This window comes from Oncorhynchus masou, chromosome 2 (genome assembly GCF_036934945.1).
Source record: "Oncorhynchus masou masou isolate Uvic2021 chromosome 2, UVic_Omas_1.1, whole genome shotgun sequence".
Classification (NCBI taxonomy): domain Eukaryota; kingdom Metazoa; phylum Chordata; class Actinopteri; order Salmoniformes; family Salmonidae; genus Oncorhynchus; species Oncorhynchus masou.
The window spans coordinates 33,163,786-33,189,876 of record NC_088213.1 but is presented as its reverse complement, the minus strand read 5'-3'; the positions used below and the strand labels follow the sequence as shown (position 1 = coordinate 33,189,876).

Sequence of the window (26,091 nt, the reverse complement as noted above, 5' to 3'; positions counted from 1 at the left end):
GAAATTACAAATGTCAAACATTGATCAGCGGTACTCAAATACCATTCTCAACTGACCTGCGGTAACCGATAACACACTGTAATGATGACCTTTGATCTGGTCATATACTTTAGTTTTTGCTGTCCTTTTTTCCTCAGCCGTAGAAGTGATTAAGATAAGGTAGCTCATTGACTGTATCGGCTGTTTTTTCTCTTCCCAGTGAGTCATGTTTACCTGCCTCCATCTGAACCCTCACCTTTATTATACTCTACTCTGATAAGAGAGTCGCAAACATACAGTGGGCCAAATCTCAGTGTCTCTCTCTTTCCCTCCTTTGGAAGGCTGTTTGGGATCTGTCACACTGATCTGGAACATTAGCTACCAGCTAAATACATACTGGATAACTTGTTCTGTTATACAATCTGAGTAAGAACTGCCTGCCAGGAATACTGGGATGAGAAAAGGAAGAATCTAAAAGGTGCACATGATTCACTGGGCCAAGGAAAACATCAGCACAGGACAGGAACCAGGACTTTGGAGGCCTGTGACCGAGTGGAGGAATAGCGGTGTCACACAGAATGACAACACATTGATTTACCTGAGCTAGACAGTCAGGAAGACACAGAGGAATTCAGCGATTGTGCTGAAAAAGTGGCTAATTTTGGAACAGAGTGGTGAACTGAAGAGGAAGGTCGCGCAGCAGCCTGTTCTGGTTCCTTTGCTCATATAAATCAGACTTTTGTTTGGGCCTAGTGTGGCCTCCTGAAGCAGTGACCAGAACCATGAAGCTGTCAGGGAACGTGCTGCATCTGGACTCCACAGACTACAGCAACACCCTTGATCCTTCCTACACCATGCTGGAGTTTGACAACCTCAGGGTGTTTCCTGTAGAGACAGGTATGTCTGGTATAATGACACCTTTACCTGTCTGTCCTTCACTCATAGACTGGTGCACAACAATACCAAAACACTGGTCTGACATTTGAGGGAGGGTTTTTGTATGATATTCAAAGGACATTCAAATAATATAAAATATTGAATATCCATTCATTTTTATAAGTTCAAATTCATGAGTAGATCTTGGTAACTTTTTAAAACCTGTTCTTTCCATTCAGCTGGAAAGAAAACCAGGCTTACAAAAAGAGACCCAGTGCCCTTGGAAAAACATGGTTTTAAAAAGTACTCTCAGCGCTTTACAATGTAGCTCTCATGCACACAGGAATTTGTAAGACCATTTTCTCATGGATAAAATGACATTAGCTTTCATTCCACAAAATGCTGTGAATACAACGGTCATTACTCCCGACAATACTGAGGGTGATCTAAAGGTCTCCACCTCTTCTGCTTTCCCTTATAATCTAATTTGAACTTATCATTATCATCATTAGGAGTCTGTTCTGCTGAATCAGGTCCTTTCTTTGGCACTTTTAAGGAGATGCTTTACCAGCAGACTGCTTTCCAAGGCAGATAGCTGTGTGGCAGATGTATTCTAATCTCTTAATTCAATCGAACTGATCTTTGACCACAGAAAGCATTCTCCATGTTAAATTGTTATCCCTGGCTGCTCAGTCTCCCAACTCTAAGTGTGCAATTTAAATACATTACAGCCCGGGGGCATTGTCTCTGTGACTGCACAAACACTACACCAACAAAGTATATTTGACGGTCAGTGGTTTTAAGAGAGACAATCTTGCAGCGATCGAACACTGACAGGACACAATTTAGAGCAACACTGAGGGAGATTGAATTAAAACGGAGCTCCCAGTGTAAAATTAGCCAGTGGACTTTGTCTTTGCCACTGACCTGAATCTGCTTTAATTAAATGGGGAGTTTCCTCTTCCTCTGAGTAATAAGCAGCAGTGGTCCTCTGAGGGCCTGTGAGTCTGGCAGCAACATACAGTAATGATATCTATAACCCTGCTTTTATTACCCCCTCCAAACCTGGGGAACAACACAGCTCTGCCATTGTTCTTACAGCCCTATAAGCTCACAATCAACACATTTCTGCCTTTGAATGTTGTGCTTTTTTACATGCAGCACAAGGTTATTTCCCTTCACAGAGGTGGAATGAACAGGGATTCATTAATCACCGTAGCTGATGATGGCGTTGATTAATTATTTGCTCTGTAATCGTGCTTATCTGCTGTCACACAGCGTTGACAATCTCTCAGCTGAGTGATCCGCTCTCTGCAGACGCTGTTGCGGCTTATTAGCAAGGCTTGGAGATGTTTACTTACTCATCAACAATGGGGGCCCCTCTGTAAAAGTAGAACCGTGTCCTACAAGACCAATATTCCATTGTGCATCTCCAAAGCTTTCTAATGTTAGCCTGAGGTCATCAGTAATAGACATCCTCGCATGTCTGTCCCCAAGTGTCAAGAGTCAATTCAACACATGCAGTAGCTACACACCAGACCTCCAGTGTGCTGTAGTGTATGAATCTCAATCATTTTCTTGTGATTGACTGACAGAGTTGATGATGCCGGAGCTTCCCCCTCTGCTGCCACAGACCAATGGGAGCGTGTGTTCCATATGTGCAGACAGGGCCACAGGTAAACACTACGGTGCTTCCAGCTGTGACGGCTGCAAGGGCTTCTTCAGGAGGAGCGTCAGGAAGAACCACGCCTACACCTGCAGGTGAGACTCATCACCACACAGATCACTGAAAAAGAGGACCACATCTCAAATGACAACCTATTCCCAATAGAGTGCCCTATTTTTTTTTATCTGATCCAACCTGTCCTCACAGCATTACGTATTATTCTGTAAATAAATCCACTCCATTTAATATATGTTACGGTTCGGTTCGTATGGTATGTATTCATTTGTGGATGTCCATCACCCATTTAGTATTAAATGTTACGAATTACAATTTGAAAAACATACAACATGTTACGAATTTGATAGACATATGAGATGTTATGAATTCTAGCTAGGTGGCTAACATTAGCATAAGCTAGGGATTGGTGGTTAGATTTAAGAAGGTTTCTGTTTATGCTGATATCAAACCTGGGTTGCACGTGCCAATTGCAACTTGGTGGTTAGGGTTAAGGTTAAGTTTAGGACTAGGTTAAATGGCCAGGGTTAAAAGGGTAAAGGTTAGCTAAAAGGGTTAGGGGAAGAGTTAGCTAACATGCTAAGTAGTTGCAAAGTAGCTAAAAAGCAGTAAGTAGTTGAAAAGTTGCTAATTAGCTAAAATGCTAAAGTTGTCCGTGATGAGATTCAAACTCGCAACCTATGGGTTGCTAGACATTCGTGTTATACACCCACCCATCCACCTCAACCAACCACCCAACTTTAAGTAACCATCTGTCTTATGTAACCATACCGAATGTAACATACTGTATCATACTAATTTCAGTGTCCCGGATTTACAATTACTATGTTACGTCTAGTCTATGAGACCAGGCTGGATCCCCATATAGTGCGCTACTTTTGACCTGAGACAACAATAAGGCACTAAATGGGAAATAGGGTGTCATTTGAGATACCACCAAGGTTCTGTTAGAACTGCAGATCATTGGAATTATTATTAGGCGCACTATTGTCCACCTCCGACCCACATGACAATACAGAGACAAATGTACCGCCTACGACTAGGGCAGCTGGTACAAAAATGTAGCTGAAATGCTGGTAAAGTACTTTTATTCACAGTGTTCAACCTCCATCTCAATAACTGATTACTTTTTCTGGTGGTACGGTTCTCAACCACATCCATTGTGAAGTGAAAAGTATGAGAGTTGCGTTGGCCAAGAATTAGAAAGCCAACTTCTGTGTCATAGTCTCTGGGTTTTGTTCAGACAAAGAGACAATAACCTTAATACAGTGATTGAAGACTCCAAGTCAATGGTGTGATGCGTTTTACTCTCTCACATGTGAGAAGTCGATTTTACCACACTGTATGGACTATAGGAGTTGTCATTTCGCAGGTTTCATTGAAAGGTGGTTATATGTCTGGAACTAAGTGTTAGAAGCCTGTCTGAACATGTGTATGTTCACAACACAGAAATTGTACAGCACTGATCTGACGCCATCACAATTACAGAAGCCCATAGTGTGAGACTTGTGTCTGATTGTGTGTTACAGAATCATACAACTGTTGTCCTGTTTTGAAGTTTATCTAATTGTGTGTGTGTGTGTGTGTGTGTGTGTGTGTGTGTGTGTGTGTGTGTGTGTGTGTGTGTGTGTGTGTGTGTGTGTGTGTGTGTGTGTGTGTGTGTGTGTGTGTGTGTGTGTGTGTGTGTGTGTGTGTGTGTGTGTGTGTGTGTGTACGTGCGTGCGTGCGTGCGTGTGTGTGGGTCGGCAGGTTCAGCAGGCAATGTGTTGTGGACAAAGACAAGAGAAACCAATGCCGTTACTGCAGGCTTCGGAAATGTTTCCGAGCAGGCATGAGAAAGGAAGGTGAGAGAGACGGTTTGTTGTTTAATCATGACATAGATTGTACATACTGTATGGCACCACACTACAAAGTAATTACACAATTCATTGCCACATTATTAATTCAAAGGAGATTTTTTAAAAGCCTGCCAGCACACACACACACGCACACACAGCATTTTGTTTTTAAAGCCATAAGCATATATGCAAGTTGACAAATCACAATATTTACCCACATTGCATAACCATGTTCAACGCCAAGGGAGGCATTGGGGTTGGCAGGCACGCCATGCGGGGGTGGGTAGTGGAGGCTCAGGCAGGGGTAGTGAGTGCGGTATAGTCAACAAGGTGCTATCTCAAATCAAATCAAATTTTATTTGTCACATGCTTCATAAAGAACAGAATATTAGAAAGCTAATAACACGTAGAATAAATACACTGGGTAACAGTACAGAGTCGATGTGCAGGGGTATCTGGAACCTAAAAGGGTTCTTTGGCTATCCCCATAGGAGAACCCTTTGAAGAAAATGTTTTGGTTCCTGGTAGAGCCCTTTACATGGAACCAAAAGGGTTCTACCTGGAAACAAAAAGGGTTCTCCTATGGGGACAGCCGAAAAACCCCTTTGGACCCCTTTTTTCTAAGAGTGTATGCACCACTTACTGTGGGGGAAAAGCAACAAGATCAACATGCCGCTCTCTTGAGCAATACTGAGTGAGTGGCTGTTTGTAGTGTGCACTGGAGACCTTATCTTCCACTGGCTGCCGCAGATAACCAGGAGAGAGAGACGGGATTAGAGGATCCATGAATGGCCCCTCACATGAATAATTAAAATGGCAGAGCATGGGCAATTATTTGTTCTGGCTTTTTCAAGAGAGAAATACCTCTCTTTGCTGAGCCCTCATTCCAGAGGAACGTTACGTAAGAGAGAAACTGAAGCTGAGCTGAGCCCCCTTAGTGATGGTCAGGGAGAAAGATTCAAACATTTGCCGTATTAATTTTGCAGACCACTCAGCATAGCATTTAGTAAAAAGCAAAGCTATGCCACAAAATATCAGAACATGCCATTTTGAAAATGTGTATAAGCCTTTGGTTTAATGTGTTTCAATTGTACATTAATCCAGACAACAAATTCTAACAAACCATTTTTGACAATGATCTATATTTGTACTCCTCCTATTCTCCTTGCTGAATGTCCACAGCCGCTTTCAATCTATCACTTCACTTGTGCTCCGTGGAGGACTAATTTGTGACATCATCACCCACTGCCATGTCTCCAAGGCAGAGGTCTCTCTCTGTCTCTGTCTCTGCAGCTCCAGTTTGATTAATAGGGTCCTGATTGGCTGCTGAGAGGTCAGCTGTGGTGACTGATTGCTCTCAGACTGGGGCTTGTTGTCTGACTTTGTGGAGCAGACTGAAATCAGGCTGAGGTCATCCATTGTAATGACACAGGCACAGAGGTCACTATGAGACAGTCTCCTCTGTCAGACACAATCCCAATCATCAGGCCCTGTACTGTCAGCCTCCCTTCATGCCTTCCTTTGGATAATGACATAGTCAGGTTTAATATGTTGGCAGAATCAGAATCAAAATTAGAGATGTTACTTGGGGGACTTGGAAATTGAATTTGCTCTGAAATAGTCTCAATACATATGAGTGTCAAAATTAAATGTATAACAAAAATTAGTAACGCAAAGATACAACAATTTCAAGGATTTTACTGAGTTACAGTTCATATAAGGAAGTCAGTCAATTGAAATAAATTCATTAGGTCCGAATTTATGGATTTCACATGACTGGGAATACAATGCCTTGCGAAAGTATTCGGCCCCCTTGAACTTTGCGACCTTTTGCCACATTTCAGGCTTCAAACATAAAGATATAAAACTGTTTTGTGAAGAATCAACAACAAGTGGGACACAATCATGAAGTGGAACGACATTTATTGGATATTTCAAACTTTTTTAACAAATTAAAAACTGAAAAATTGGGCGTGCTAAATTATTCAGCCCCTTTACTCTCAGTGCAGCAAACTCTCTCCAGAAGTTCAGTGAGGATCTCTGAATGATCCAATGTTGACCTAAATGACTAATGATGATAACTACAATCCACCTGTGTGTAATCAAGTCTCCGTATAAATGCACCTGCACTGTGATAGTCTCAGAGGTTCGTTAGAAGCGCAGAGAGCATCATGAAGAACAAGGAACACACCAAGCAGGTCCGAGATACTGTTGTGAAGAAGTTTAAAGCCGGATTTGGATACAAAAAGATTTCCCAAGCTTTAAACATCCCAAGGAGCACTGTGCAAGCGATAATATTGAAATGGAAGGAGTATCAGACCACTGCAAATCTACCAAGACCTGGCCGTCCCTCTAAACTTTCAGCTCATACAAGGAGAAGACTGATCAGAGATGCAGCCAAGAGGCCCATGATCACTCTGGATGAACTGCAGAGATCTACAGCTGAGGTGGGAGACTCTGTCCATAGGACAACAATCAGTCGTATATTGCACAAATCTGGCCTTTATGGAAGAGTGGCAAGAAGAAAGCCATTTCTTAAAGATATCCATAAAAAGTGTTGTTTAAAGTTTGCCACAAGCCACCTGGGAGACACACCAAACATGTGGTCAGATGAAACCAAAATTGAACTTTTTGGCAACAATCAAACACTGTCAAACATGGTGGTGGCAGCATCATGGTTTGGGCCTGCTTTTCTTCAGCAGGGACAGGGAAGATGGTTAAAATTGATGGGAAGATGGATGGAGCCAAATACAGGACCATTCTGGAAGAAAACCCGATGGAGTCTGCAAAAGACCTGAGACTGGGACGAAGATTTGTCTTCCAACAAGACAATGATCCAAAGCATAAAGCAAAATCTACAATGGAATGGTTAAAACATAAACATATCCAGGTGTTAAAATGGCCAAGTCAAAGTCCAGACCTGAATCCAATCGAGAATCTGTGGAAAGAACTGAAAACTGCTGTTCACAAATGCTCTCCATCTAACCTCACTGAGCTCGAGCTGTTTTGCAAGGAGCAATGGGAACAAATTTCAGTCTCTCGATGTGCAAAACTGATAGAGACATACCCCAAGCGACTTACAGCTGTAATCGCAGCAAAAGGTGGCGCTACAAAGTATTAACTTAAGGGGGCTGAATAATTTTGCACGCCCAATTTTTCAGTTTTTGATTTGTTAAAAAAGTTTGAAATATCCAATAAATGTCGTTCCACTTCATGATTGTGTCCCACTTGTTGTTGATTCTTCACAAAAAAATACAGTTTTATATCTTTATGTTTGAAGCCTGAAATGTGGCAAAAGGTCGCAAAGTTCAAGGGGGCCGGATACTTTCGCAAGGCACTGTACATACAGTGGGGCAAAAAAGTATTTAGTCAGCCACCAATTGTGCAAGTTCTCCTACTTAAAAAGATGAGAGAGGCCTGTAATTTTCATCATAGGTACACTTCAACTATGACAAACAAAATGAACAAAAAATCCAGAAAATCACATTGTAGGATTTTTAATGAATTTATTTGCAAATTATGGTGGAAAATAAGTATTTGGTCAATAACAAAAGTTTATCTCAATACTTTGTTATACCCTTTGTTGGCAATGACAGAGGTCAAACGTTTTCTGTATGTCTTCACAAGGTTTTCACACATTGTTGCTGGTATTTTGGCCCATTCCTCCATGCAGATCTCCTCTAGAGCAGTGATGTTTTGGCGCTGTTGCTGGGCAACATGGACTTTCAACTCCCTCCAAAGATTTTCTATGGGAGATCTGGAGACTTGAGACCAAATGCTTCCTTTCATTGCCCGGGCGGTGTGTTTGGGATCATTGTCATGCTGAAAGACCCAGCCACATTTCATCTTCAATGCCCTTGCTGATGGAAGGAGGTTTTCACTCAAAATCTCACGATACATGGCCCCATTCATTCTTTCCTGAAGAAGTTGAAGTTGAAGTGTACTTATGATGACAATTACAGGCCTCTCTCATCTTTTTATGTGGGAGAACTCGCACAATTGGTGGCTGACTAAATACTTTTTTGCCCCACTGTATATGCATCTGTTGGTCACAGATACAGTACCTAAAAATAAAAATTGCCTCACAATGGGCCTCAGGATCTTGTCACGCTATCTCTGTGCATTCAAATTGCCATCGATAAAATGCAATTGTCCGTACCTTATACTTGCCCATACCATAACCCCAACGCCATTATGGGACACTGTTCATAACGTTGACATCAGAAAACCGCTCACTCACATGACGCCATACACATGGTCTGCGGTTGTGAGGCCAGTTGGACGTACTGCCAAATTCTCTAAAACAACGTTGGAGGTGGCTTATGGTAGAGAAATTAACATTAAATTATCTGGCAACAGCTCTGGTGGACATTCCTGCTGTCAGCATGCCAATTGCACGCTCCCTCAAAACTTGAGACATCTGTGGCATTGTGTTGTGTGATAAAACACATTTTAAAGTGGCATTTTATTGTCCTCCAGTACAAGGTGCACCTGTGTAATGATCATGCTGTTTAATCAGCTTCTTGATATGCCACACCAGTCAGGTGAATGGATTATCTTGGCAAAGGATAAATGCTCACTAACAGGGATGTAAACAAATTTGTGCAGAAATGTTGAGAGAAATAAGCTTTTTGTGCATATGGAACATTTCTGGGATCTTTAATTTCAGATCATGAAACATGGGACCAACACTTTAGGTATTGTGTTTAGATTTTTGTTCAGTGTAGGTGTATGCTGTAATTACAACGTTACCCCTCCATTGAGTATACTTTGTCCAAGTAAAACAGTGAACACAAGAAATCCAGGGACTCTCCCTCCCTCCTATTCTTTTATTTCCAGCCGTGCAGAACGAGCGGGACCGCATCAGCAGCCGCAGAGGAGAGGGACAGGGGCTGGGCACTCTGTCCATCAGCGTACTGTTACAGGCAGAGGCCAGCATGCATCAGGTAAGAGATTGTCACTAAAACCTCTCGCTATTCACAGCCACAAAGTGCTCCAGAGGCTTCCATTTCCCATACAGCCCAGAGTAGAGCCCCTTATCTGTTTCTCAGAAACACAGCAGTGGCAGGGCTAGAGATGGAGAGGATACAGGCTGCACTTTAGACAGCCGGCCATTAAGGTCCCCTGGAGATTTTAGCTGCAGGCTGGATTCAGTTACTTCTTAGAAATTGCCAAATTGCCCAGAGAGACTCACATCTGATCACAGCAGTCCTATGTAATGGCAGCGCCTGAGCTTGGATTGTGTGCCAGCGTTCAATTGGCTTCAAATACATAATAACAACCAGATATCCTCTTTGTATGCGAAAGGAATGCGGCAGAAATTAATTGGATGATGGACAAATGAACTTAGCCAGGCTGTTTTCCATTTGGGTCAAGTTTTCATGCGATGTCTCCTCAATGTGAGCTGTGTGCTGAAGGGACTCTGATCACCATCCAACAGCATCGTTCCAGAGACAGACCCACCAACAACACACATCCAAAATCCATTTCTCATCTTACACCCTTATATTCTCTATTACCACCATTCTCTGAAGTGACCTTTCCCCCACCCAATACCCTACCTGCCTCTGCTTGCTCTGCCCTTCACGATTGTCCAAGCACCCATCATCTCACCCCTGCACCCTTCCCCATCCATCTCCTCCAACCCTCTCTTCATTCTCACATTACACTGACACCTAGGGCCAATGTGGAACCTCTCATTATTGTGTTCCACTCTCAGTTTCCAGCCCTGACCTCCCCTATGAGCTGTGACATCAACACCAAGAAGATAGCGCTCGTGGGGGACGTGTGTGAGTCCATGAAGCAGCAGCTCCTCCTGCTGGTGCAGTGGGCCAAGCGCATCCCCGAGTTCTGCAGCCTCCCCGTTGACGACAGGGTTTGGAACTATGGATGTTATCCTACTTAATGTGTCTGTATGAACATGTGAGCTGCACCTGTCTAAGCAGGCGGTCACATTCAGCCCAGCTGTCTTTGTGTTGGGTTTTGGATCACTAGCTGTTGGAATACTCACGTTGCAGGGAGGGCTGTCTGTGTAATGGCTGCTGTGTGTTGTCGCTGTGCTGTGTCTTGTCTGTGTGCAGGTATCCCTGTTACGAGCCCACTCTGCTGAACACCTCATCCTAGGGGTGGCTCAACGCTCCCTGCCTTACAATGACATTATCCTTCTGGGTAAAATATATAGATTTCAGCTGAGTCTGGGATGTGCTCTTATCATAGTTATAGAATTAAAGAAATATTTACCCAATGTTGGTAATGTCGACTAGCAATGCTGCTTTTACCATATGTGTAAATTGATAAAGGAAGCAGACTTACCTAATGTATAAAGTTATACTTACAGTTTTACTTTACTTATATCATAAGTAAGTATTTAATATGTGGATTGTGTTTGCAGGTAATTACTTTGTGATCCCAGTGAGCGGTCCTGAGGTGGAGGTGTCCAGGGTGGCTGCCCGGATCCTGGAGGAGCTGGTCAAGCCTCTGAGAGAGCTGGACATCACCAACAGCGAGTTTGCCTGCCTTAAAACCATAGTCTTCTTCAGTCCTGGTCAGTCAGTCCTTTGGTCACCACCAGCCACCCCCCTGCCCCCCCCCCCTCCTCACCTCTTCTCACCTCTCCTCTGTCCTCAGACAAAGGAAGAGACTTTCGCCAGGAATCTTTTTATTTCACAGTTGTTCTCTCCTGGGACTGTCTCTGCTCTCTGTGCTCTGTCCTTGGCACCCTGTTGTTTTGTCCTGGCCTGGCGGACAGGTTTCACCGTGTTCTGGGGAGAAACTATTAATATCTGGGCGAAGTCCTGGTCCTGGAAGGGAGACGTGACTGGCTGCTGGACTTTACAGCCTGTTGGCCTGGGGTGGTGATTACAACAGCAGAGCCAGGCCACCGGTCTGACAGACTGACTGGCCAAACTGGCACAGCAGTGCACAGCAGTAGACAGCAGCATTAGGCCAAGTCTGACACAGATGACTGACTACCTACAGAAATAAACACGCCGCATGTGTGCTCAGCTCTGTCCTGTGTGACCCTGCCCTACTACCTTTTCCTAAACTTTCTCTAATCATTTCTGTTTAGTTTATTACACATAATGCATTTCAAATAGTAAAGAAGTATATTGTATAATGTCCCCACAGCAATCCCATCTCTCCCTATTCTCCTAGGGCCGCAGAGTGAGGATTTGTCTCAGTGCTGTGTTGTAGGAATTGTTTGCCTCACAGTGGCTTCACTCTGTCTCTCAGTATAAGCATACTGTACATGTGTCTCTTGTGTACTGTATGTGACGATGGCGCCGTACTGTATGGCTGCCGTCTTGCGTGCTCTGACCCAACTTTGCTATTTTGTGATTCTTTTGGCGTTTATAAATTCCTATGATCGACAAAATCCTTTGAACATCAGATCGGCAGTTAATAACCTCAATTCCGAGTTCAACTTTGATTCATCTGCCCTGGGCTCTTTGTGTACCTATGACTGTTATCATGACTGCTGTATACACTGAGTGTACAAAACATTAAGTACACCTTCCTAATATTGAGTTGCACCCCCCTTAAAAATATTTATTTAACCTGTCTCCTCCCCTTCATCTACACTGATTGAAGTGGCTTTAACAAGTGACATCAATAAGGGATCATACATTTCACCTGGATTCACCTGGTCAGTCTATGTCATGGAAAGAGAACTTGTTCTTAATGTTTTGTACACTCAGGGTACATTCCACCTCAGGACAACAACAACAACAAGCTGGCAAGGCTATAAATAAGCAAGATATCATGCACCCGGAGGCTGCTTTTCTTGTTGCCAGTGATTTTAGTTGCGAGTCACTAAGACAAGTGATGCCCAACTTCTATCAACACGCCTCCTTCACCACTCGGCGCATTTAAGTCCTAGACCACTGTTACTCAACCCGCCACGCAGACCCTCAACACATTGGCCCCCCAGGGGTGTGAGCTTATACTCCCTGTTCTCCCATGATTGCGTGGCCACGCATGACTCCAACTCCATCATCAAGTTAATCCGATGACAAAGGTGGTAGGCCTGATCACCAACATTGATGAGACAGCCTACAGGGAGGAGGTTAGTAATCCAGTTCAGAGTCCAAAAGGTACAGAACGGCAGGCAGTCTTGGGGTCAGGTCAAGCAGAGGTCAATAATACAGGGTGGTGTGAAAAGGTACAGAAAAGGTAGGCAGTCTTGGGGTCAGGGCAGGCAGAGGTCAATAATACAGGGTGGTGTGACAAGGTACAGAAACGGTAGGCAGTCTTGGGGTCAGGGCAGGCAGAGGTCAATAATACAGGGTGGTGTGACAAGGTACAGAATGGCAGGCAGTCTTGGGGTCAGGTCAAGCAGAGGTCAATAATACAGGGTGGGGTGACAAGGTACAGAAACGGTAGGCAGTCTTGGGGTCAGGGCAGGCAGAGGTCAATAATACAGGGTGGTGTGACAAGGTACAGAAACGGTAGGCAGTCTTGGGGTCAGGGCAGGCAGAGGTCAATAATACAGGTTGGTGTGACAAGGTACAGAAACGGTAGGCAGTCTTGGGGTCAGGGCAGGCAGAGGTCAATAATACAGGGTGGTGTGACAAGGTACAGAAACGGCAGGCAGTCTTGGGGTCAGGGCAGGCAGAGGTCAATAATACAGGGTGGTGTGACAAGGTACAGAAACGGTAGGCAGTCTTGGGGTCAGGGCAGGCAGAGGTCAATAATACAGGGTGGTGTGACAAGGTACAGAAACGGTAGGCAGTCTTGGGGTCAGGGCAGGCAGAGGTCAATAATACAGGTTGGTGTGACAAGGTACAGAAACAGTAGGCAGTCTTGGGGTCAGGGCAGGCAGAGGTCAATAATACAGGGTGGTGTGAAAAGGTACAGAAATGGTAGGCAGTCTTGGGGTCAGGGCAGGCAGAGGTCAATAATACAGGGTGGTGTGACAAGGTACAGAAACGGTAGGCAGTCTTGGGGTCAGGGCAGCCAGAGGTCAATAATACAGGGTTTTGTGACAAGGTACAGAAACGGTAGGCAGTCTTGCGGTCAGGGCAGGCAGAGGTCAATAATACAGGGTGGTGTGACAAGGTACAGAAACGGTAGGCAGTCTTGGGGTCAGGGCAGGCAGAGGTCAATAATACAGGTTGGTGTGACAAGGTACAGAAACAGTAGGCAGTCTTGGGGTCAGGGCAGGCAGAGGTCAATAATACAGGATGGTGTGAAAAGGTACAGAAATGGTAGGCAGTCTTGGGGTCAGGGCAGGCAGAGGTCAATAATACAGGGTGGTGTGACAAGGTACAGAAACGGTAGGCAGTCTTGGGGTCAGGGCAGCCAGAGGTCAATAATACAGGGTTTTGTGACAAGGTACAGAAACGGTAGGCAGTCTTGGGGTCAGGGCAGGCAGAATGGTCAAACTAGAAAAGAGGAACTAGAAACAGACAAGAGCAGGGGTAAAAATGCTGGTAGGCTGGACAAACATAACAAACTGGCAACAGACAAACAGATAACACAGGTATAAATACATTGGGAATAATTAGGAAGATGGGCGACACCTGGAGGGGGGTGGAAGCAAGCTCAAAGACAGGTGAAACGGATCAGGGTGTGGCAGTACATTCCACATGGTCTCTGAGAAAGGCCTGAAAAATTGCCAAAGACAATAGCCACCCGAGACATAGACTGTTCTCAATGCTCCTGTCCGGCAGGCGATACCTTTGCATCAAAGCTCAAACCAAAAGACTCCTAAACAGCTTCCAACCCCTGGCCATAAGACTGCTAAATGGCTACAACTACAGCTCCCCCTAACACCTACTCTGTTGCTAAAATGAGTATTGATTAGATTTATTACTACCATTACTCTGCTGTTCATTGATTATTGACTGCTATTACCATCAGTATCTATCGATGTCTCTTGCTACTGGTCACCATTACTCCTGTTTAAATGTACAGTACTGTCAGGACCCGGTTACGAACCTGGGTCTCCGGAGTGAGAAACAGTCACTTAACCAACTGAGCCACGAATAGTCAGCAGAACCCAGAAGATGAGGCAGACACAGCAGTACTTAAGATGGTGTATTTAATAAAGTAAAAAGGAGAAGTCCTTAAATACAAAAATGGCAAATCCAAAAGGTGGTAGGAATAGCACAAAAAAGCCTCAAGAGATACTCAAAAACAAAAACAGAATTCCACAAGAGCATCCACCGGAATCGACAAGAATACACAGAACACTAGGGCTGGGTGCTAACATACAAACACAGAGCACAGAACTGAGGGAAACTAAGGGTTTAAATACAATCAGGGGAAACGAGGCACAGGTGCAAATAATAATGGGGAACAAGGGAAAAACATAAGGTCAAAAAGCACAATGGGGGCATCTAGTGACCAAAACCCGGAACAACCCTGGCCAAATCCTGACAGAATCCGCCCCTAGGAACGGCTCCTGACGTTCCTACCAGCTCTCTCAGGGTGGAGGGCCCTGAACTGACGAATGAGGTCAGGGTCCAGGATGTCTTTGGCAGGAACCCAGGAGCGCTCCTCGGGACCGTAGCCTTCCCAGTCCACCAGATACTGCCAGGACCGCTGCACCCGGCGGGAATCCAGTATCCGATGGACGGTATAAGCCGGCTGGCCTCCAATGACACGAGGCGGAGGGGGAGGTCTGTCTGCCGGGACAAGGGAGAAAAAACAACAGGTTTTAACAATGAAATGTGAAATGTGGGATTAATCTTAAGGGATCTGGGTAAGTGTAGGCGATAAGAAACTGGGTTAACTCTCCTGGCAACCTTGAAGGGACCAATGTATTTTTGGGACAGCTTGCGAGACTCCACCCGTAGAGGTAAGTCTCTTGTGGAGAGCCAGACTCTCTGGCCGGGGCGCAGGGTAGGCCCGGGACGGCGACGTCTGTTGGCTTGTTGTTGGTACCTCTGTGAGGAACGCATAAGATTAAGACGGGTCTTCCTCCACATAAGCCGACAGCGTCTGACGAACTTCAAGGCTGAAGGCACTCTGACTTCTGCCTCCTGGTCCGGGAACAATGGAGGAGCATAGCCAAACTGACACTCGTGCGGGGACATACCAGTGGAGGAGGAACGCAAGGTGTTGTGCGCGTATTCGGCCCAAACAATAAAGGATGACCATGTGGACGGGTTGTCACGAGTCATACATCGGAGGGTGGTTTCCAGCTCTTAATTCATCCTCTCTGTTTGGCCGTTGGACTCCGGATGGTACCCTGAAGATAGACTGGCAGAAGCCCCCATGAGTTGGCAGAAGGCCTTCCAAAACCTTGAGGCGAACTGGGGACCTCTGTCAGAAACCATATCTTGAGGAATGCCGAAGACTCGGAACACATGATTAATTACCAACTTAGCCGTTTCCTTGGCAGAAGGTAACTTAGTCAGAGGGACGAACCTGGCCGCCTTTGAAAACCTGTCGATTATGACTAGGATAGTAGTATTGCCATGGGATGGAGGAAGTCCAGTAATAAAGTCCAATGAGATATGGGACCAGGGTCTGTGGGGAACAGGTAAAGGGTGAAGGAGTCCTTGAGGGCGGAGGTGAGAAGATTTGCCCTGGCAGCACACGGGACAGGCATTGACGAAAGTGGCAACGTCTTCTCTTATGGTAGGCCACCAGAACTTACGCTGGATGAACTCCAAGGTGCGACCTACGCCCGGATGACAGGTGAGGCGAGAGGAGTGCCCCCACAGAAGGACCTGAGTCCTCACTGCCTTGGGGACAAACAACCGATTGGCAGGACCTCCTATCGGGTCCGGTTCGCTAGCTTGAGCACGTCTCACGGTATCCTCAACTTGCCACGAGATCGGAGCCACAATCTTAGCAGCAGGAAGGACAGGCATGTCCGTGTCATCTCGAATGGCAGGAGCGTAGACTCGGGACAGGGCATCCGGTTTGAGATTCTTCGACCCAGGCCGATAGGTGAGGATAAACTGGAATCGATTGAAGAAAAGAGACCATCTAGCTTGTCTAGAGTTCAACCGCTTCGCCTGCTGGATATACTCCAGATTTTTGTGGTCCGTAAGCACTTGAAACGGGTGAGAAGCCCCCTCGAGCCAGTGTCTCCATTCCTTCAATGCCATCTTAACCGCTAGGAGTTCACGATCCCCCACATCGTAGTTCCTCTCAGTCGGGGTAAGCCAGTGTGAGAAGAAAGCGCACGGATGAAGCTTCTTGTCTTCACCCCTCTGAGACAGGACAGCTCCAACACCAACCTCTGATGCGTCTACCTCCACCACAAATGGTTCATCCGTAGTCGGTAGTATCAGGATGGGAGCAGAGAGAACGCGCTGCTTGAGTCCTTGGAAGGCCGTCTCAGCTTCTCTTCCCCACAAAAACCTTGCATTGCCACCCTTGGTTAAAGCTGAGAGAGGGGCTGCCACCAAGCTGAAGTTCTTGATGAACTTGCGGTAGAAGTTTGTGAAGCCCAGGAAACGCTGAACTTCCTTAACGGATTTGGGGGTGGGCCAATCCGCTACCGCCCCTACCTTCCTGGGGTCCATTTGGACTCGACCGGGTTCCACTACAAATCCCAGGAATTGTACTCGGGATGAATGGAATTCACATTTTTCCGGCTTAACGTACAGATGGCTGTCCAGGAGGCGTTTGAGTACTTGTCTGACATGCTTAGTGTGTTCTTGAAGGGAGCTCGAAAAGATGAGGATGTCATCCAAGTAAACGAACACAAATATGTTAAGCATATCCCTAAGCACATCGTTTATGAGCGCTTGGAACACCGCTGGGGCGTTGGTCAGGCCGAAGGGCATCACCAAGTATTCATAGTGACCAGTAGGCGTGTTGAAAGCGGTCTTCCACTCGTCACCAGGTCTGATCCGCACAAGATGGTATGCGTTCCGCAGGTCAAGCTTAGTGAAAACAACTGATTCCTGGAGCAGCTCGAAGGCTGTGGCCATAAGGGGTAGCGGGTAACGGTTACGGACGGTTATGGCATTGAGTCCCCGGTAGTCGATGCAAGGACGTAATCCACCGTCTTTCTTGGCCACAAAGAAAAACCCTGCTCCCGCCGGGAGGTGGATGGACGCATGAGGCCTGCTTCCAGAACGTCCTTGATGTAGGTATCCATAGCAGCTCGTTCGGGTGGAGATAGGGAAAAGATCCGACCCCTGGGGGGCAAGTGCCCGGAAACAGGTTGATGGGGCAATCGTGAGGTCTATGGGGTGGTAGCATGGTGGCCCTCTGTTTGCTAAACACCAGTTTGAGGTCATGGTAACACTCGGGAACTCGGGTCAGGTCGATGGATTCTAAAGACTCGGGAGTAGAACTCGGGAATTCTGGAAAATACAAGTAGCTTGGCACGTAGGACCCCACTGCTTGATAGTGCCCACAGACCAGTCGATGTGAGGGTTATGGCTGTGAAGCCAGGGGTATCCAAGGACAAGAGGGAACTCGGAACAGGAGATCAAATGAAAGTTCATCAATTCCTGGTGTTGTGAAACTGAAAGTCGCAAGGAGGTAGTGACATGAGTGACAAGTCCAGATCCCAAAGGGCTTCCATCCAATGTAGTGACCCTCATGGGTTCACTTAGAGGTTCAGAGGGAACGCCATTCTCCTTCGCCCAGACACCATCCATGAAGCTACCTGCGGCTCCAGAGTCTACCAAGGCTTGAAGGTGAAGCTTGTGGTTGTCCCAGGAGAGGGTGACTGGAATGAGCAGACGGGAGTTGGACGGATGGGAGGAGGTTATGTTTCCCGTTACAGTTCCCCCGGTCTGTACGGGACAGAGCGTTTCCCTGGAGCCCGGGACACGTGGAACGGAAATGGCCCGGTTTGCCGCAATATAGACAGCGTCGCTCCCTCATCCGGCGGTCTCTCTCAGCCTGGGAGATGCGTCCAATCTGCATGGGTTCCGATGGAGCCAGGAGGATAAAGGTGGGGACTCGGAGCTGGGACTGATAGGGGCTAGAGGTCTACGGTTGAGTTCTCTGTCAGACGCTGGTCAATGCGTGAGGCCAACTTGATCAGGGACTCGAGATTGTCCGGTGGTTCCCGAGTGGCCAGTTCATCTTGGATAGTGTCGGAAAGGCCTTTCAGAAAGCACACCGTGAGCGCCTCGTTGTTCCAGCCACTTGCTGCTGCCACCGTGCGGAACTGGATGGCATAGTCCGTCACGCTGCGCCAACCTTGGTGGAGAGTCAGGAGCTGTTTGGCTGAGTCAGAACCACTGCTTGGGCCTTGAAACACTCGTTTGAATTCCTCAGCAAAGGCAGAGTAGCTGGCACAGCAGGAACTATGGGCATCCCACACAGCAGTAGCCCAGGCCAGGGCTTTTTCCGACAGCAGGGTGATGATATAAGCGATCTTAGACCGGTCGGTGGGAAACGACGAGGGTTGTAGCTCAAAGGAGAGAGAACATTGGGTGAGAAACCCTTTACAAGCACTTGGATCACCTGAGAACCGTTGGGGAGGTGGAAGACGAGGTTCAGCCAGGGGGTTAACTGCCATGGGTACGTGAATCTGAGGTACTGGGACGGGAACTGTTGCCGGGGTAAGACGATCAGATATTTGCTTAATGGAAGTCAGCATCTCCGACAGAAGATGACAATGTCTAGCCATTAAGGCCTCTTGCTGAACCAGGGCGGCTTCGTGGCGTTGGACAGTCTCCTGGTGGTGGGACAGCATGGCAAAAAGGTCCTGGGAACTGGCTGCCTCTGGTTCATTTTTGGCTCTGTGTTTCTGTCAGGACCCGGTTACGAACCTGGGTCTCCGGAGTGAGAAACAGTCACTTAACCAACTGAGCCACGAATAGTCAGCAGAACCCAGAAGATGAGGCAGACACAGCAGTACTTAAGACGGTGTATTTAATAAAGTAAAAAGGAGAAGTCCTTAAATACAAAAATGGCAAATCCAAAAGGTGGTAGGAATAGCACAAAAAAGCCTCAAGAGATACTCAAAAACAAAAACAGAATTCCACAAGAGCATCCACCGGAATCGACAAGAATACACAGAACACTAGGGCTGGGTGCTAACATACAAACACAGAGCACAGAACTGAGGGAAACTAAGGGTTTAAATACAATCAGGGGAAACGAGGCACAGGTGCAAATAATAATGGGGAACAAGGGAAAAAACATAAGGTCAAAAAGCACAATGGGGGCATCTAGTGACCAAAACCCGGAACAACCCTGGCCAAATCCTGACACAGTACACTGTATATTACCATTAGAATATTACCATAAGCCCATGTATTTTTATATTCCTGCTTCCAGTCACTTTTCAGCCCTGTTTACATGTATATCCACCTATCCACCAACACTGACACTCTTGCACCCACACACATAAACTCACATACACACAAGCACACACACACACACACACACCACCACGCACCCACCACCACTTATGCTGCTGTCATACTATTTACTATTATTATTATTATTACAGCCTTGTTATAAAATGTATTCAATTGTTTTTTCCCTCATCAATCTACACACAATACCCCATAATGACAAAGCAAAAACAGTTTTTTAGAAATTATTGCTAATTTATTTATTATTTATTTTTGCCCCATGCTGAGGTCCTGAGAGCTCTGGAGCAGGTTTTCATCAAGGATCTCTCTGTACTTTGCTCCGTTCATCTTTCCTTCGATCCTGACTAGTGTCCCTGTCCCTGCCGCTGAAAAACCTCCCCAAAGCATGATGCTGCCACCACCATGCTTCACCGTAGGGATAGTGCCAGGTTTCCTCCAGATGTGACGCTTGGCATTCAGGCCAAAGAGTTCAATCTTGGTTTCATCAGCCCATAGAATCTTGTTTCTCATGGTCTGAGAGTCCTTTAGGTGCTTTTTGGCAAACTCGTAACGGACTGTCAGGAGTGGCTTCCGTCTGGCCACTCTACCATAAAGGCGGAGGAGTGCTGCAAAGATGGTTGTCCTTCTGGAAAGTTCTCCCATCTCTACAGAAGAACTCTGGAGCTCTGTCAGAGTGACCATCGGGTTCTTGGTCACCTCCCTGACCAAGGCCCTTCTCCCCCGATTGCTCAGTTTGGCTGGGCAGCCAGTTCTAGGAAGAGTCTTGATGGTTCCAAACTTCTTCCATTTAAGAATGATGGAGGACACTGTGCCTTCAATGCTGCAGAACATTTTTGGTACCCTTCTCCAGATCTGTGCTTCGACACAATCCGGCTCTCGGCTCTCTACGGACAATTCCTTCAACCTCATGGCTTGGTTTTTTCTCTGGCATGTACTGTCAACTGTGGGACCTTATAAAGGCAGGTGTATACCTTTCCAAATCATGTCCAATCATTTGAATTTACCACAGGTGAACTCCAATCAACCTGTAGAAACATCTCAAGAATGATCAACGAAAACAGAATGCACCTGAGCTCAATTCCGAGTCTCATAGCAAAGGGTCTGAATACTGATGTCTACATACCTGTTTTTGCTTTGTCGTTATGGGATATTGTGTGTTGATTGATGACTCTCTCTCTCTCTCTTTCTCTCTGTGTGTGTGTAGTATTAACCCTACCACTCTCCCCTGTCTCTCAGACTGCCCGGGGCTGGAGGCCCCTCAGACAGTGCGGCAGCTGCGTTTCCAGGCCCAGGTGCTGCTGGACGAGGCCACCTGTGAGCAGCGGGGGCGTTTTGGGGAGCTGCTGCTGATTCTGCCCCCCCTGCAGAGTGTGGCCTGGCAGATGGTGGAGACCCTGCAGCTGGCCAGGCTCCTGGGGGAGCCCAGCGTGGACAGCCTGCTGCAAGAGATGCTGCTGGGAGAGGGGGCCACTGGGGGCCTGGGACAACGCACAGGGCACGGTACGCTCCAGAGGAGAGATACTTACAGTAAAAACCCTCAAACTGAATACCACTGACTTTCTCTGGGTTGCCTTACAGATCAACAACAGAGGTCAATAACAATTCAACCCAACATACGTCAACTTACTTATCACTTATGTTGTTTTCATACTATTTCATGGTGAGCTCTCATTACTGACTTGAGAGTATTCGTAATGATGGTAACCTTTGAGCTGTTATGGTAACTGGATCAGTGTAGTAGTGTAGTAGTATACAGCTATTCTCTTCTCTGGTCCTCCTCAGGTTCTAACTCAAATGTAATGACGTTCCCCCAACCCCAAGATCACACTCTGTCTCGGGACCTACTAGGAGGCCATGTCGGGTTGCCGAGCAACTTCACATCAGTCATCCTACCTGTCCCTAGCTGTGAGTACCCCCAAATGCATCCATGGGCAAGTCAATATACTTTGTGTACTAGTATGCATTTAGCTAGCTACTGTAGAGCAAACAAATACATCATAATCACCATGTATGACACCTTTATACACACACACACACCTGTATTTAGCAGTGCAGCAGGTGCATGAAACCTCAGACGCTGGTTTCCTGCCTGTGTCCCAGACAGAGGCAGCAGGTTTGCTTCACTGAGATCTCCTCACAACACCAAGCAGCATGGTTCTCCTAAGTAATAGTCTGTCTCGCCAGCCTCATGGTGCTTCATGGTAGCTGTAGGAAGAGACTACCTGAGTAATGCCCCCATGCTGTCAAAACAGAGGAATAACACACGGTGACCTCACCGTCCCCAGTGTTTTATCACCCTCACAGAGCCAGCCTGGCCCTACAGGGGGCACATGGCCCAGACTGCTCCCCTTGTCTCAGGCCCTCTAACCCAGCCTCACTTCACAGGAACCTGGGCCCTCTCACCAGCCCTGGTTGTCAGGCTCAGTCCCTACAGCTCTGAGCTCACCTGAGGGATGTTGATGTCTGTCTCCCATCATTAATATTCCTAGAATTACTTAGTGTCTTTTTTAGAGTATTAGCTCACCAACGGTAACTTAATGTCCTGAAATAATACTGTTATGGACCTGTAGTAAAAGCCATGCAATTTCAGACTCAGTGTGTGTAATGTCAGTCTGATGCCTGTCTCTCTCCAACAGCTCTGCCAGTGGTGCCTCTGGTGCCCACACAGACTGGCACTGAGGTGTACAGACATGGAGAGGGAGCAGACATGCCCATAGAGTCTGCCCACGGCATGCCCATGGCTCCTGTCCACACCTGCCTCTGAGAAGCAGACCAAGCAGCAGCAGCTACTCAACCAGAGAGGAGAAAAAAAGCTGCGTGGTCTAAACATGCTGGCACACACACACACACACACACACACACACACACACACACACACACACACACACACACACACACACACACACACACACAATCTAGCCCACGGTTGGTTTGAGTAAAATGTTTTTTTTTGGAGGGGAAAAAATGATAATGGACCTGCAGTTTCTTGACTGTGTCCAGCTCCCTGATAACCACAGCGAGGCAATACAAAACATTTTCATTGCAGCCCTTGGAACCTCATTGAAGACCTAATGTGGCCACTGGGGCAAAATGAGTTTGCCACCCCTGACCTGGTGTTGGTGCATCCAGGCCGTACTACTATATGATTACAACATGAAGTAGGGGCTGTTACATGGACACTACTAACCCTAAAATGGACTCTGACTCAACCAGCCAGTCCTCTCCCTTATCCACCTTTGCACAATGCACATTACACACAGGGAATATGATGCACACAATTAATAATTGATCAGGAATTGTTCTTTATGTTAACCATTCACTGACAATTAAAATCATCAAAGCAATAAAGACCACAGCTCAATAGTATGTTATCTTTATTAGATCATGGTTGGGTGAGTGAGTTGTGTTGGCATGTTAATTAATCACATAGTGATGTGACAGTGAAGTAAGAACAATTTCATGTTTTTAATTCCATGCAGATGTTGGTACTGTTAAACATTTTAAAGTTACTCGTACAAATGTTGTTTTTTTAAATGGAAATAAATGAAAAAAATAAATGTGCTGTGTGTCTCTTGTTTAAGGTTGTTAGGTTTTATTCTGTAGGGCTGTAGGCCTAATGTGTGAAGTGGTACTTTGTAACAGGCTACATACATACGGTTAGAAAATAATTCAGTAATGACTGTGAGTGTAGGATATGTAACGTAACTGCAGAGGGCGCACTTAGCCTGTTCAGAAAATCTGACTGTTCCTCTTCCCCTTTGAGCACTTGAGGCATACCAACTCAGACTGAGATTACCAACTCTTGGCAGGTTATCCAGGGTCACTCACTGACTGTCCAGGGTCAGATATTGCATGGGGTATAGAGGGGGGCTGCAGGTCAGATGCCAGCATCTGCATCTTAAGCAGTCACTTAGGTTCTTAAACATAAGTGTCTTAAACGGTTGCTTAGGGCCCCTGGCCACTAGGTGGCCCCCGACCAAAACATTATATACAGTGGGTATAGACAGTCACCACTCCCTTCCAAAATGTTCACCTTTTGCTGCCTTACAGCCGGAAATGAAAACACATACAATACAGTCTGACTTTTTCCGGCTTTATTTATGCACACTAACCCGCAATATCCAAGTGATTTTTTATTTATTTTTTTACTCTGAAAATGTGTTAAAAGTAAAACAGTAAAATACCCTATTTGGGTAAGTGAACTCCCCCCTGAGTTAATACTTGGTGGAACCACCTTTAATTACAGCCATGAGTCTCTTTGAAAATGTCTCTACTAACTTTGCACACCTAGCCTGTGCAATATTTGCCCATTCTTCCTTGCAGAATTGTTCAAGCTCAGTGAAATTGTATGGTGTGTATTGGGTCATTGTCATGTTGAAAGTGAACCATTTCCCCATGTTGTGGGGGTGTTTCTCTTCAGCAGGGACTGGAGCACTTGTCAGGATAGAGGGGAAAATGGACAGTGCAAAATACCGACACATTATTTGAGGAGAACCTGCAGCCCTCTGGCAGGAAGTTGAAAATGGGAAAATGGTTCACTTTTCAACATGACAATGACTCAACAGCACCTTTTGCCACTTGGCCTCAGAATCTACAATGTGCTTTGTGGCAAAGCTCAAACGAGACTTGATGTGGCTTTTTGTGAGGAGTGTGTTTTTATTGCAACCCTCCCATAGAGGCTTTGTGGAGCTTGTGATACTGTTGTCACATGCACACATTGACCAGTCTTTACCATAAAGGTCTGAAGCTCCTTCAGAGTCACTGTTGGCTTCTTGGTAGCCTCTCTGATCAGTCTCCTCCTTGCCCGGTCATCCAGTTTGGAGGGACGGCCTGATCTATGCAGGGTCTGGGTGGTGCCATACGCCTTCCACTTCTTAATAATGGTCTTAACTGCGCTCCAATGGGACAAAGCCTTTGAAATCTTTATCTCATAGATCTTGTGACCATAGTGGACTCTTTACTTTGAATTGCACTGCTAAGCAGTGGAGTCCTCTATCAACAACTGCTTTTATTCTGATCTAATCAAAGTCACTACAATTGATCACAGATGGAAGCCAATTAGCTTGATCTGTAATCTGGAAGGTGGTTGGTTATACCTCAGCAAGTTTGCAATTGCAATTCGAGGGGGGTGTTCACTTGTCCAAATAGTGTGTTTTACTGTTTTACTTTTAATTCATTTTCAGAGTTTCACTTGGATATTGTGGATTACTGTGTGTAAATGAAGCCGGGAAAAGTAATTGCGTGGGTTTTCAATTCAGGCTGCAAGGCAACAAAGGGTGAAAGTTTTGAAAGAGGGTGGTGACTTTCTATACCCACTGTATATGATTGAGTGTGTGGACAGGTGCCTTTTATACAGGTAACGAGTTCAAACAGGTGCAGTTAATACAGGTAATGAGTGGAGAACAGGAGGGCTTCTTAAAGAAAAACTATCAGGTCTGTGAGAGCCGGAATTCTTACTGGTTGTTAGGTCATCAAATACTTATGTCATGCAATAAAATGCTAATTAATTACTTAAAAATCATACACTGTGATTTTCTGGATTTTGTTTTAGATTCCGTCTCTCACAGTTGAAGTGTACCTATGATAAAAAATTATAGACCTCTACATGCTTTGTAAGTGTATCAAATACTTGTTCTCCCCACTGTATATATTTCTGTTGAGAGTTAGAATAGTAGAATACACATGGTGTAATTTCGCAATTTGGCTGTGCATCAGCCGTAATCCTCTTGTCCAGTCGGCTGAGAGTCACTCGTAGTCATGTCAGCTAATCATTTTTAGATTGGTAAAATAGCCTAGCCAGCTATCTAAACTTGTAGTAATCATGGACAAATACCAATCGGGCATGTAGGGCATGTGCCCAGGAGCCCTGACCTCCAGGGGGCCCCCATTGACCTTGTTAGTCACTCTCACTCAGATATCATTAACATGGCATAAGTCTTGACTACGGCCGGCCCTGGATGCCAGTTAAAGTTAATGGGCACAGTGGCCTGGTCAGAGAGGTGATGATAGGAGAGGGGGCACAGGATAGGGGCTCAGAGGGGATATTATTACTCATCAGAGCAAATGGAGGGGAATATTAGAATGAAAGGCCCGCTCCCTAACCGCCCCTATCCTGCGTGTTTATTTTCTAACCCAAAATACCAAATCAATACAGAAATAGAGCACAGAGTATCTTCTCTCTGGTGACAACGGCACCCGTTACTACAACAGGGGGTAAAATCTAAACAGATCTTTATTGGTAGTTAACCCTTCATTCATAAGACCCATTTACCTGTTACAGTGGGGCAAAAAAGTATTTAGTCAGCCACCAATTGTACAAGTTCTCCCACTTAAACAGATGAGAGAGGCCTGTAATTTTCATCATCGGTACACGTCAACTTTGACAGACAAATTGAGAAAAATTGGAAAATAAGTATTTGGTCAATAACAAAAGTTTATCTCAATACTTTGTTATACCCTTTATTGGCAA

The 26,091-nt window shown here is 45.9% G+C and overlaps 1 protein-coding gene across 2 annotated transcripts; it reads left to right on the top strand.

Annotated features, from left to right (window-relative positions):
- The first annotated feature begins 270 nt into the window (after nucleotides 1-270).
- On the top strand, nucleotides 271-23,173 carry LOC135559357 (hepatocyte nuclear factor 4-beta-like). 2 transcript variants are annotated; one of them, XM_064993531.1, is made up of 10 exons: nucleotides 271-876; nucleotides 2,451-2,616; nucleotides 4,286-4,380; nucleotides 9,214-9,320; nucleotides 10,094-10,249; nucleotides 10,455-10,542; nucleotides 10,766-10,918; nucleotides 20,859-21,122; nucleotides 21,444-21,527; nucleotides 22,259-23,173. In XM_064993531.1, exons 1-10 carry the CDS (start codon nucleotides 762-764, stop codon nucleotides 22,384-22,386), a joined length of 1,356 nt encoding a protein of 451 aa, XP_064849603.1. In that variant the 5' UTR covers nucleotides 271-761; the 3' UTR covers nucleotides 22,387-23,173. The 2 variants fall into 2 exon arrangements, with proteins under 2 accessions (XP_064849603.1, XP_064849599.1); XM_064993527.1 differs by having other exon boundaries at nucleotides 273-876; nucleotides 21,405-21,527.
- The last annotated feature ends 2,918 nt before the right edge of the window (nucleotides 23,174-26,091 follow it).

Excerpts from the sequence above, each read along its gene's own strand:
- LOC135559357 (XM_064993527.1), top strand. The coding sequence starts at position 762 with ATGAAGCTGTCAGGGAACGTGCTGCATCTGGACTCCACAGACTACAGC. Across the intron at positions 2,617-4,285 it reads AACCACGCCTACACCTGCAG|GTTCAGCAGGCAATGTGTTG; the intron begins GTGAGACTCATC and ends GTGGGTCGGCAG. Across the intron at positions 4,381-9,213 it reads AGCAGGCATGAGAAAGGAAG|CCGTGCAGAACGAGCGGGAC; the intron begins GTGAGAGAGACG and ends TTTTATTTCCAG.